The sequence below is a fragment of the Megalopta genalis genome, chromosome 2, assembly GCF_051020955.1.
Source record: "Megalopta genalis isolate 19385.01 chromosome 2, iyMegGena1_principal, whole genome shotgun sequence".
In the NCBI taxonomy this organism is placed as follows: domain Eukaryota; kingdom Metazoa; phylum Arthropoda; class Insecta; order Hymenoptera; family Halictidae; genus Megalopta; species Megalopta genalis.
In genome coordinates this window covers 31,814,690-31,827,007 of record NC_135014.1, presented here as the reverse complement: position 1 = coordinate 31,827,007, position 12,318 = coordinate 31,814,690, and the positions used below count along the sequence as shown (strand labels likewise).

Genomic DNA, 12,318 nt, shown 5'->3' with positions numbered 1-12,318 from the left:
AAACCAGCAACCGTCTAGGTCCACGTTCAAGTCACACTTACTGCCCATCCAAGACAGGCGGCGGCTTCAGCCTGGTCCTGTTTCCGAAGGTGGTGATCACGCTGCCGTTCGAGGTGGTCGTATTCGTCAGCTCCATCAGCCAGAGTTTGACCTCCGGATTGTGGGAGCCGGGGGTGGGGTACCTGACGGACTTCGAGGGCGGGAAGGTGCCCTTTCTGGTCGCAGAAAGCGGACTGGAGCTGGATCCGTCTTGACCTGGCTGCGTGCCGAACCAGGGGAACTCCAAGGCAGTGACCTTAGTATCGTTGAACGAGGCGAACAGCAGATGCGTGCCGTCCGGGCTCGGCCAGGTAGCTTCCGGCTGCGGCATCACTTCCTCCTGGTACAACCAATCCGGCACGCCGTTGTAGATCACGCCGGGAACACCTGTGTTGGTCAGTCGGGATTCCTCGGTCGCGGACGGCTCCAGTCTCACGAAGATGTCGTTGTCGGATATCATCAGGAGACCGGACGTGTTGCCCAACCAGACGGCGTGCTGCAACCGCGTCTGCTGCATCATCCGCGACAATCGGAGCGGCGTGTGGTGGCTGCAGACATATTGGAAATGCTGCAGATCGGGGAACATTTATTGGGCTGCTTGCTGTTTGAACGCGATTTTTTTCCATTTTGCGTTTAGAAGAGAAAAATCGGGTGCCAAGAAGTCTGTCGAGTTCACTGTTTTATGGTAATTTATTTTCTTTGGTGGGTCGCTCGAGAAGGGACGTTTTTGTTTGGTCAACGGGGTGACAGGTTGGTCTGGCTTTTGGTTGGACACAAATGCGTTCGCATGTAATTTATAATATTGATATTTATTTTATATGTCTGAACTAATGTTTTGGGGGTTGGTAGATTTGTATACTTAACATTAAATTTGGAATTTCAGATTCTATGAATATATTAGAAATATTCAGATAATATATTTGAGTACTCACTCGTTCGTGACGTCGTAGACTGTATAGAATGCAGTGAAAGTATTTCTGAACACCTGGAAACATAAAATTCTTTTAACGATTATGTTAGGTTGTCTTACATTATGTTAATTATATTATGTTATCTTTCAACATAGATGATACAAGAATAATTTACTGTGGAATTCGAAATACAATCGTAGATATACAGTGAATAAATCTTCCTTCAGCTTCTAAATGTACAATTATTGCCAAATTGTCCATTTTTGTTCGTAAGGAAAATTAGGGAGAATTTACTGTACAAGATGTCTACGAGAAGCGACTGCAAAAGTCCTAGAAAACTATTTACATTAAACTGTCCAGAACTGAACGCCACTTGCGATCCAATTAAATTCTCAACATATAAAGCTCCGAACTTCTTTCGCACGTGAAGAATTTAAATTATAATTCCAGGCATGCAGGATGATTCAGAAAAGCAACTGTAAGGATCAAATTATCCATCGTCCTGCAAAAGTATCCATAATAAATCGTCCAGATTTCAATGTCTTCCGCGATGCAATCTAATGCTCGAAATATAAACCTCTTAAAATTCGTTCGTCCTTGAACGATCAAAATTATAATTTATTATAATTAAACTTATTACTAAATCGTAGTAATCCCAAGAATGTCAACCGCGATCCAATGAAATTCCGAGAACACGAAAATCCAAATTCCCTGACGCACGATGTTTCGGTTCACCGGAACTTTCCCCCGACATTAAACAGTCCGCGAGTCCTCTAACAGCTCCCGAGTCATCCTGCACAGGATCCTTCGGCTCGCGGCAATCATCGTTAAGTGGTCTAACGAAGGCCGTTTTCCCGACGGCATTACTCACCGGCTTGACATTGTGCTTGAACAACACGTAACGTAGGTCGGCGCTGAACTGGTAGCCTTGAACGTTCAGCTGTCTCTGAAAATAAAGTCGCAGGAGATTTACGGTTTCGTGTATTTCTCGGCCGCTGCTCGAATTTCCGGGCTAACAACTCCGACAGCCCCGCCAATCCGGCGAATCCGAGCGATCCCGAAGTTCCGACGCGTCGAAAAAAAGGAAGAAGAAGAAAAAACACCGGGTCTGATTGTTCCACGCGAAATCACGCGGCAACTTTTCCCGAATCGACGCACGCGACGCGGCGTTACCGAGCATTTATTGCGAATCTGGCCACCGCGGAGGTGGCGCAGATATGTTTCCTCGCCAGATCTGGCATACACAAGAAATTTAGTACCTACCCCCCGACGGAACACCTACGAGGGGTCCGAACGTGGGTAAATCGCCGCCTTCGCTCATCGTTCATTAGGCTGGGTACGGAAGACCCAGTCTTAACTCCGCGTCCGTGTAAGGAGTTTTGTGGTTTGCTTTGCCCCCAAAGTGCCACACGACAGCAATTGTACAGCGTGTCAGGCTAGGGGGCAGTGTTACCGAGCACGAGAACAAGTCGCCGGACGACATCGATCACGGCCCTTTAATTACGCGCTGCTCGGGGACGTTATGAATTACGTTGTTACAGCCCGCCGTCGGCCGGTCAGATGTTGATTATCACCGCGGCGTCCGTAGCTCATTACGCATGCATTAAATTCCCGCGAATCTCCGCGCACCCGGATACGTTCTATTCGAGCGATCTTGCTCGCTCGGTGTCTTCAAATCGTTCGCCTAATGGATTAAAAGCGTCCGCACCGGGTATCCGTGCGACGATGAACACTCTGCCATTCATCACCGTTCCCCGCCGAACCGCGATTCGTTATCGCTAAACCGTGGATGTTTACGCGGAATTAGCTGCTTCTAACCGTGATTTGTGCCGCCCGGAGTCGCCGGGAATTTCGGTTTTTGTGTTTTAGCAGCCCCGTTGCGGCGTGTTTAGCTCGTGTCCGCTGCTCACGGTGATTAATATTTAGTTTAACGAGTTTTCGCGCCGTGGCTCGTGTTTGATAGGATATTACGCGCGATACAGACCAGTTGCGCCGGTGTATTTATTTCAGCACGATTTAATTGGGCCTGTTGCTCTACGTTAGGCACCGGCGATCATTTTCTTCACAAACGGCGCTTATTATGTTCGTTTTAAACAGTTGTTATTGAGCGCAATTATGATTATACTGCTGATTTATGTATGTTTACGATGCAGTTTATGTAATTCGTTTGTACTTTGATAACAATCAATGCTATTTTTATTCTATTTCTGTCGTAAAAGAAAAGAAATAAAATGATGGAAATTGTATTAGATTCGCGGTATAATTAAAATATAATTCAAGACTTCGTTGCAATTTAAAAATATTAAGTATTAAAAATATAAATATTAAAAAACATAGGTATTAAAAAATATAGGTATTAAAAAATATAGATGTTAAAAGATATATATAAATATCACTAAAAATGCAAATAAATATAGATATCACAATTTCACTATTTTAGATTAATATGCGAATATAATATGGGGAAATTAAAATAAACACCAATCGAGTGATAAAAAGTGAACAAAATCGCCACTGCTGTTTTCTATACTAAATATAATATAAAAATTAATATAATAAAAATAATATATAATATATATATAATAATTGTATATATATAATAATATATATATAATAACAATAAAAATATAATATAAAAATTAAAGCTAACGTTAGTCGAGCGATGAAAAATGTGGCAAGAGTGCATATTGTTCTATAACAATTAATATCGCCAGTTCCCGTAACCGGCAAATACTGTAATACCCCGTAAAAGTACAGCACAACGTAAATTTACATCGATCGAGCGAACAAAAACGTCTAAAGAGACCGTTAATGGCGCCTCGGTTATATTTCCGCGAATTCGGCGGATTTAAAGGATTTAAAGGATCCGCAGGATGCAGAATTCGCCGGGGGACGGTTTCTCTTTCGTTGGAACGGGGCGAAAGGGGATCGGCGGATGCTCTCTAGCGCGATATTAACGCGGCCAGTGGATATGCACGGAATTGAGCAGGCAGCAGTCGATATTTGTTTCTGAAAGGACGGCGAGACGGGCGCGGCGTGTGTCCTGTTGGACGCCAGATCGGATCAATGCGGTGTGTTCGTTCATCTGTACCCTGTCTGGCCAGTCCACGAAGAAATAGAAACGGCAGTTTTCGAGCACTTTCAGCGGCAACTGTTCGATTTTCCTGTTATCGCGATGTTCCTTCCGTTCCGAGCCAACCGGATTACTCGATTTTTATTGCCACGATGTCCCGATTCGTTCTTCAAGACGTTGCCTGTGCCGTAAATTATTCGCTCCGATTTGAAAATTAATCTTTACACTAATCTACTAATTGTGTTCTATTAATTTTGCTAGGATCCGCGCGACGCGAGAGCGTTCAGAACGCTTTGAAATACAAAAAAAATTGAATAAAATAGTTCAATTTTATGCAATTTTTGAAGAAAAGATCTGAACGCTGTGATACGTAATCAGAGAAAATAATAAGAGTAAAATACACACAGAGTAAGATAATAATTTTGAGAAGCTTCAGAGTACCGGAATTTCTATCCACGTTCTCGAAATTATTTTTATTTCCACAGTGACATTTTAATACTGTTTTCTTCTGACACGATTGATCTTCAAATCCTCATCTATCGCATATCGATATAATAAATCGTCTCGCAATTATAGCATTTTTACAAGCTGCTCCAACAATATAGCACAATTTTCCAAGATCATCCGCAAGCGCAGACAGACGCCAAGAACAGCGAGAATTAGAATTTCCCGGCACCATTAGAACAGAATTTTATTTGGGTCATTCCCACGTTGTCTCTATCCCCAACAAAAAAAAAAAAAAAAAATGAGAAGAAAAATATGGAAGTGTGTCGTCCGAGGATGAAAATTATTCTGTGTCTATTAAGCCGCGCGAAATTCCTCGGTCGAGGCCATCGCCGGCAATTCCGGTGCTTTCTGTTTGCCCGGTCTATCGTTTTCGGGGGCTGCTGGTGCTCCGGGGCACGAATCGCTCCATCGAGCAGAAAATGCAATATTCGGCCGGGGGGACAAGGGGGAGGGGGCAGAGGAATGACCCCCTTTCCCTTGAATAAACCGGAGAATACCTCGAACTTTGCCTTATATACGGGCCACACTCTTTGTTTTATGGCGTGCCGCGGGCTACGCTCGCCTCCTTGATAGATAAGGCTCGAAGGGACGGCCGTTTGATACCGAGGTTAAGCCTGTTTATTGCCCCCCCCCCCCTCCTACAGCGGCCTCTTCGCCTTTCTTCTCCACTGCTGGATTTTTCATTTGCATCCCGTCTGATATACTTTCGAAACCGGGGTTCTGCAATACTTTATTCGGATGACGGTTAAGGGATACCAATTTTGATGATACAATATATGATAAGGATACAGTTTTATTCGACGCTATCGAGTACAAATTTATCCGGATAGAAATTCATCCAAATAAGGTTTCATAGGAATTCATTAAGAATTCGGTCGAATACGAACGCATAGAATAAAGAGTTATTTGAATAAATGGATAGAATATATAAAGAATTATTTGAATAAATGGATAGAATAAAGTATTATATTTGAATAAATATATACAATAATAAATTATATTTGAATAAAGATATAGAATAAAGAATTATTTGAATAAATAGATAGAACAAAGAATTATTTGAATAAATATTATAGATAGAATAAAGAATTATTTGAATAAATATACCGAATAAAGAATTATTTGAATAAATATACAGAATAAAGAATTATTTGAATAAATATACAGAATAAAAAGAATTATTTGAGTAAATATACAGAATATATATATATATATATATATATATATATATATAAAGAATTATTTGAATAAATATACAGAATAAAGGATTATTTGAGTAAATATACAGAATAAAGAATTATTTGAGTAAATATACAGAATAAAGAATTATTTGAATAAATATATAGAATAAAAAGAATTATTCGAATAAGTAAATAGATAAAATAAAGAATAATTTGAATAAACAGAATAATTTGTGACTAATAATGAATTAAATATTCGACTAAAAGGAATTCATTCGTATGATCATCTCGGGTAAATATTTGACTCCGTTCGGAACCGTCTTCGCCCAGCGTTTTCGCTTTGAACACGTCGAGTCCGACTCGTGTCAACAAATTTCGAAGTTAATTTCAGCTCGCACTCCGTCGTCTTCCGTTTCATGCAGGCCGTAATATGCAGCACACAAAGTTCCGATTATTAAAAAGCAGTGGGGGATGCCCGCCAGTAATTACGTTCGAGCATCCGTGGAAGATTATAGACGGGCGGCATAGGGTGAATATAACTTTGAACCTTCAATTTGTCGGCTGCTTGACCTTGAGCGATCTGGAACAATTGTCCTTGAAATTGTGCCGAAGAAAATCGTGCCGTAAAATTGTTCGTACGTTCTTCTCGAACTTGTCGAGTTATTTCGTTCAACTTTCTGCTAATCTCTGTTAGCGTCGACGATGAATCGCGTTCGGTTCGACGACGAGCGAGATCGTACATCGTTCTCCGGCTATTTAGATTGATATTATTATGCAAAAGCATCTGACCGTTCACGATTATCGCCACCGCGCGTGTTCCGTTGGAAATAAGTGGCTACTCTTTATTACACCTCCGGCTATTTATAAGCTGAATAGTAGGAGTGCTAGATAGGTCGAAGTGAACTTCTATTTATGTTCTTGAACTTTCAACCCTTTCTGCTCTTATATGTTGTGGTAAACCCGACGTTATAAATTATTTATGTTACACCGTGCGCGACGACCACGACACCGGAGTCTCTCTCTCCGCGGCTTATTTACGGTGCCGGTGTTTTGCAAAGATCTCCCGGAGGAGGAAGGTTGAAGTTTCAGTAATCGGGGCTGCTAAATGATGTAATGGGGACGGTGGCCTTGAACCGATTGATAATTCTGCCTCCGCAGCCGTTAGTTTATTCAGAGATGTCGGCGATATTGACGGCGCGGCGCGGAGATGTTTGTAATTAGTTCCATTCATTACCGCTTTAATTACTTCATAGTGTTCGCGAACTTCGATTCCTCGATAGCCTGTGTCAATTAATCGCGAATAATTTGCCCCGACGTTCGTAGATCGAACGAAACACGCAACCGTTCAACCCTCAAAAGCGCGCTCGTTAAATGGCCTCACCTATTTTGCAGGTCTGAATATCTGCGGCTTCGGGTAATTTCTTTTGACAAAATTAATGGGTCTTTTCCTAAAACAAGTACTACAGTGTAAAGTACACGCTTCGTACTATTTTCAGTAATTTTTTTGCAACAAAATTTAGAAAAATACCTGACTTATAGACTCTTTCTTCGACACTTGTAAGTTTTCTATTTTATGCTCATTAGGAAAACGACTTTTGAAAAAGTGGCTACCATTCAACCATTTTTCATTGCTTCGCAGCAACAAAATTGCTACAAGTTGCACGATATGTTGCACTTTCAACCGAGGTACTCATTTAAAATAATAGCTTACTAATTCTCTCAGGAAAAAATTCCTAAAGATCGCGTTTATCAGAGATCGTTAACTGGGCATGACCCGCCAGTAAATAATAAATTAAAATAAATAAATAAATAAATCTGAAAATGGAAGATTATATTTAATATTCCGTGAAAAAAGTCAATAACATATTTCTACACTTTTTCGCTGGCGAGTAGCGCGAGCGAAATTCGGCGAGCAATTGTTCCCTTCGGTCGGCGGCGTCTTTGCGGTCCCCGTTTAATTACAATTAATATCGAGCCGCGCTGGGTCCTGGCGCGGCCCGTTCCTCCGCGTTTCATTAATTTCGTCGTGCAGCCCGGTAATTCGCGAAAATGAGGTTCACGGCGCGCCCCGTTGCGGTGGCCGTCTACGAATTCGCGCGTTTCCGTTTCGTCGGCCATGTTGATGGCTCGCATGGGAAATGCCGACGCCGCGCCGCCATCTTTACCGCAACAATTTTTTCACGATTCTCTCGTCGATGTTTGACGCATGACGGTAAACAATATACACACAGTGGATCATCAAAAATACGTTCCATATTTTACGAGCGAGAAAAATTCGTTCTGAAACGTGCACCCAATTTCCCAGGGGGGGCTGCCTTTTCTGCGACCATTTCTCTTTCAATTCCGCCGACGCAGAAATTGGTGTCGCGTGGCCCTGTAACTCGTTTATGGCAATTCAATCGTTCTATCTTTCCGCGCGTTCGACAATTTATTGAACACGCAAACACGTCCGAGTGAAATTTATGCGATATTTTCGTAATTTAAGTCAAACTTTACGATATTGGTCTTATATTTTTTGTTTTATATTAGTCTTATGTTATTATTTATATTTTTTTTATTATATATTTACTGCTACCGTTTATAATGAAGATTCGAATTCGTGGAAACGATTGAAATACAATTTACGTAATATATTTGCACCCAGCTTCGAGCTGCATGAGAATTAATATTCTAAAATCTTTTTTAAATTGTGATTCTCACTAGAATATTTTGTTAACAATTTTAGAGTCTTTTTCAATTTTCTTTCAGGATAAACAAAGTGGTTTTCAATACAATATTCTTGTTAACAATTTCAGGGTTTCCTTCAATATTTTTTTCAGGATAGATAAAGTAGTTTTCACTACAATATTCTTGTTAACAATTTCAGAGTTTCCTTCGATATTTTTTTCAGGATAAAGAAAGTAGTTTTCACTACAATATTCTTGTTAACAATTTCAGAGTTTCGTTCAATATTTTTTTCAGGATAAACAAAGTAGTTTTCACTACAATATTCTTGTTAACAATTTCAGAGTTTCCCTCAATTTTCTTTCAGAATGAACAAAGTAGTTTTCACTGCAATATTCTTGTTAATAATTTCAGAGTTTCCCTCAATTTTCTTTCAGAATGAGCAAAGTAGTTCTCATTGCAATATTTAGTTAACAATTTTGGACTCACTTTCAACTTTCTTCTAACGTGAACAAAATAGCACGCACTAAAATATTTTGTGAACAATGTCAGAGTCTCCTTGAATTTTCTGTTAGTGTGACGTGTCCATCGCAGAAATTTCAAATGGCCGGCCATTTCCGCTTATCCCTCGAGCAATTAACGACCCCGTGACACGAGCCATGAAATAATATTTACTTTGAAAAATGGGAACACATTAGAACAGCCGATTAAACGGTAATGAACCGACGAATTTAAAGTCTCCGGTTGAACACATCGAGGCCGCGACAAATCATCGGTTCCTCGGCAGAGCCATGCTGATTATAGCAATTTGTTAGGTTCATTAACGAGCCGTCTAATGGACTAATTGCAATATGGATCATAATGCGCGACGTAACGGGGACCGGCCGCGAATTAATTGGCCGAGAAACACGTTTCTAAATTGCGTAACGATCTGCTCGTACGTTGGCTGACATGATGGATCATTCGTGCGCGGCGATCGATTCGACGACTCGAGCCTGATTGGCCGGGACCTGGCCGCCGTTAGTTATTGCGGGTCTTCCGGATCGATCACTCGGAGAACACAGTTACGGTCGACGTAATTTTCGAAATCATTCCGAATCAATTTCCGGTCATCGTTTCAAAAAAATACGACGCGTCGATGCGGCAGAAAGTCTCAGATTTCGTACCGAGAAATGATCGAAGTTGCAATGACAAATGATTGCAGCGTTTCGATTCGAATGCTTCGGAATCGAATTCTAGAATCGAATTCGAGAAAATTACATTTTAATCGGTGATATAAAAGAATCCGATACGAATCGACCGAGCTAAACGACTGTCGAATAAAATTTTATTCGTCGCACTTCGTCTGTTATCCGTCGTCCGAACAGAATTTCGCCGTTGCGATCACCGCAGCGAAAGAAGATCGTCGGTCATTAGTGGATCGTTAACCGGATGAATAAACCAGCAATTTTATAAGTCACGACAACCGTAGCCGGTTTTATTGGGACACCGGAAGTTTTTATACAGCGAGCGGCGGATTCATGAGGATGCACGCCGAGGACGAGAATGCAACTAAAAGCCGCGACAGGTTATGCAGATCGGCTTCGAACGATCGTCTGGATCGCCGATCCGGAATCAGGGAATTACCGAGGCGTCGTTCAACTGGTCACGGGGGGATCGGAAAACAATATCGCTGGTATGCGTGCAATAAAACTCCGGCGAAAACCCGATGAAAACGCGTCCACCGGCGTTCTCGGATATTTTCGGCGGGCATCGACCGTTTTTAAAGCAGTTGTCGCCGCGATTCCCGGACGAAATTTCAAATTAATTTCCACGCCGCCATCGGCCCTTCGTACCCCGTTTGTTCCCGACGATTGCTCGTTACACGGCATTTATCGGATCGTCGAATCGGCGACGAGATATCCGCGACGCGACGCGACGCGACGCGGCGAGAACGCTTTTCGAAAAATTGCTCGCGACACTCGCCCCCGCGCGGCTCGATTGAACGCAGCGTCGGTCTACCACGGTTCCGAAACAGTTCCGAAAGGTTTTTTGTTTTGTTGGCCGATCGAGAGCGCGTTTTCGGTTTGTTGGCCTTCACCGGCGATCCCGCGGCACTTTATCTAATTTTCATCGCTGTCGGACACTTTGTCCGCGGATGATTGAAATTAACATCCAGCGAAAAATATCGGTAAATTCATTGTATTATAGTGGTGTGGCGATCGTTTTATCAGATTGCGTCACGTGGGTTCGTTTGAAGCGGTGAAAATGATTCGGTAAATCGAACGTTCGCCGGGTTTTTAACGCGGAAGGTGTTTTTTCGAACGATAAAGGCGATTTACCATTGCTTATTAATTATTTATCGTTTGATGCTGGGTTCACGGAACACTGAAGAGCTACAATTTTGATTTTATATAATAAATATTAATATTGATATTTAATATATTACAATATATTAAATATTATGTATAAATATTACATATATAAATATTCTTAGAATATGTTATCATATTTAATAATATTTTTTTCTATTAATATATTACAATATATTAAATATTATTTAATATATTAATATATTACAATATATTTAATATATATAATATATATTATATATATTATATTATTATTATTAATATATATTGTACTATTATTAATATATACAATATATTTAATATATTACAATATATTAAATATTATATATAAATATTACATATAAATATTCTTAGAATATGTTATCATATTTAATAATATTTTTTTCTATTAATATATTACAATATATTAAATATTATTTAATATATTAATATATTACAATATATTTAATATTTATAATATATATTATATATATTATATTATTATTATTAATATATATTGTACTATTATTAATATATACAATATATTACAATATATTAAATATTATATATAAATATTACATATAAATATTCTTGGAATATGTTATTACATTTAATAATATCTTTTTTCTATAAACTGTAAACGTCTGTGATTTGCTATTCGTTCCAGTTCACGGTTTCGACGAATATTTGAGCGCGACGACATTAAGTGAAAAAAGAACTCGTTTTGAAAAATAACGTCGCCGACGCAGGTCGCAAGCCGGTGCATACTGGCAGTTTTTCAAGGTGTCAATCATCGGCGCGTGGGTGGACAAATCTTTTAATCTGGCGTCGAGAGGGTAATATTGCCAGTGAAATCGTTTCGGTGAAACAAACCCGGTCGCGGCGAATAAATCACCGTACCGAAAAGTTGTAAATAAAGGTGACTTTGACGCCAGGTTTACGGAACCGGTCGAAATGACGGGTGACTAATTTGTTGATTTACGATTATTCGGATTGTAACGATACACATTCACGAGTGATTTATTCGATGTGCGCGTTACTCCGCGGCATACGTCACGATAACACCCGTTAAAAATCGGAATAAATGTCTTATCGTTACATTCGTAAAAATATAAATCAGCCGCTTTCGGTGCTTCGTAAATCTAGCGTCAGAAATCTGATTCGACGGAATTCAGAGTACAGTAATGTCTCCCTTACTGACGCTCAGATTGTCCATAAAAATGGACCATTTTGGAAGGGAAGATACGATTATCCGAGCCTTCCGGTTCGCTTTTATAGTTTTAAGTTGTCAACAATTATAAAAACAAGGCTCGAATAATCCTATCGCCTCTTTCCAAATTGTCCATTTTTGTGGACAATCTGGGCGTCAATTAGAGAGACATTACTGTATGTATTCGTACTGTATCGATTTCGAGTCTGCACGGTAGTCGAAACGTTCGCAGCAACGTTGATAATGCTCGATGAAAATCAACAATCGCGATTCCATTTAAACGAATAAATGCTTTCGACGAAATTGCTCGGTTATCAGGTGTACGAATTGTCCGATGAAACGGGATCAATCTGGATCAAATTAAATGAAAATTGTATCAATTGTATTTCGACGCCGGGCCACG

The 12,318-nt window shown here is 40.2% G+C and overlaps 1 protein-coding gene across 5 annotated transcripts in view; it reads right to left on the bottom strand.

The window, feature by feature from the left end:
• Positions 1-12,318, bottom strand: part of LOC117225580 (inactive dipeptidyl peptidase 10) — a 185,909-nt gene that overhangs the window by 11,652 nt on the left and 161,939 nt on the right. For all 5 annotated transcript variants that reach the window (XM_033479265.2, XM_033479267.2, XM_033479266.2 and 2 more), the window contains 3 exons: positions 1,822-1,896; positions 972-1,024; positions 42-587 (listed from right to left, as the gene is read on the bottom strand). In XM_033479265.2, coding sequence (XP_033335156.2) covers positions 42-587; positions 972-1,024; positions 1,822-1,896 — 674 coding nt within the window. The remainder of the gene's footprint in view (positions 1-41; positions 588-971; positions 1,025-1,821; positions 1,897-12,318) is intronic.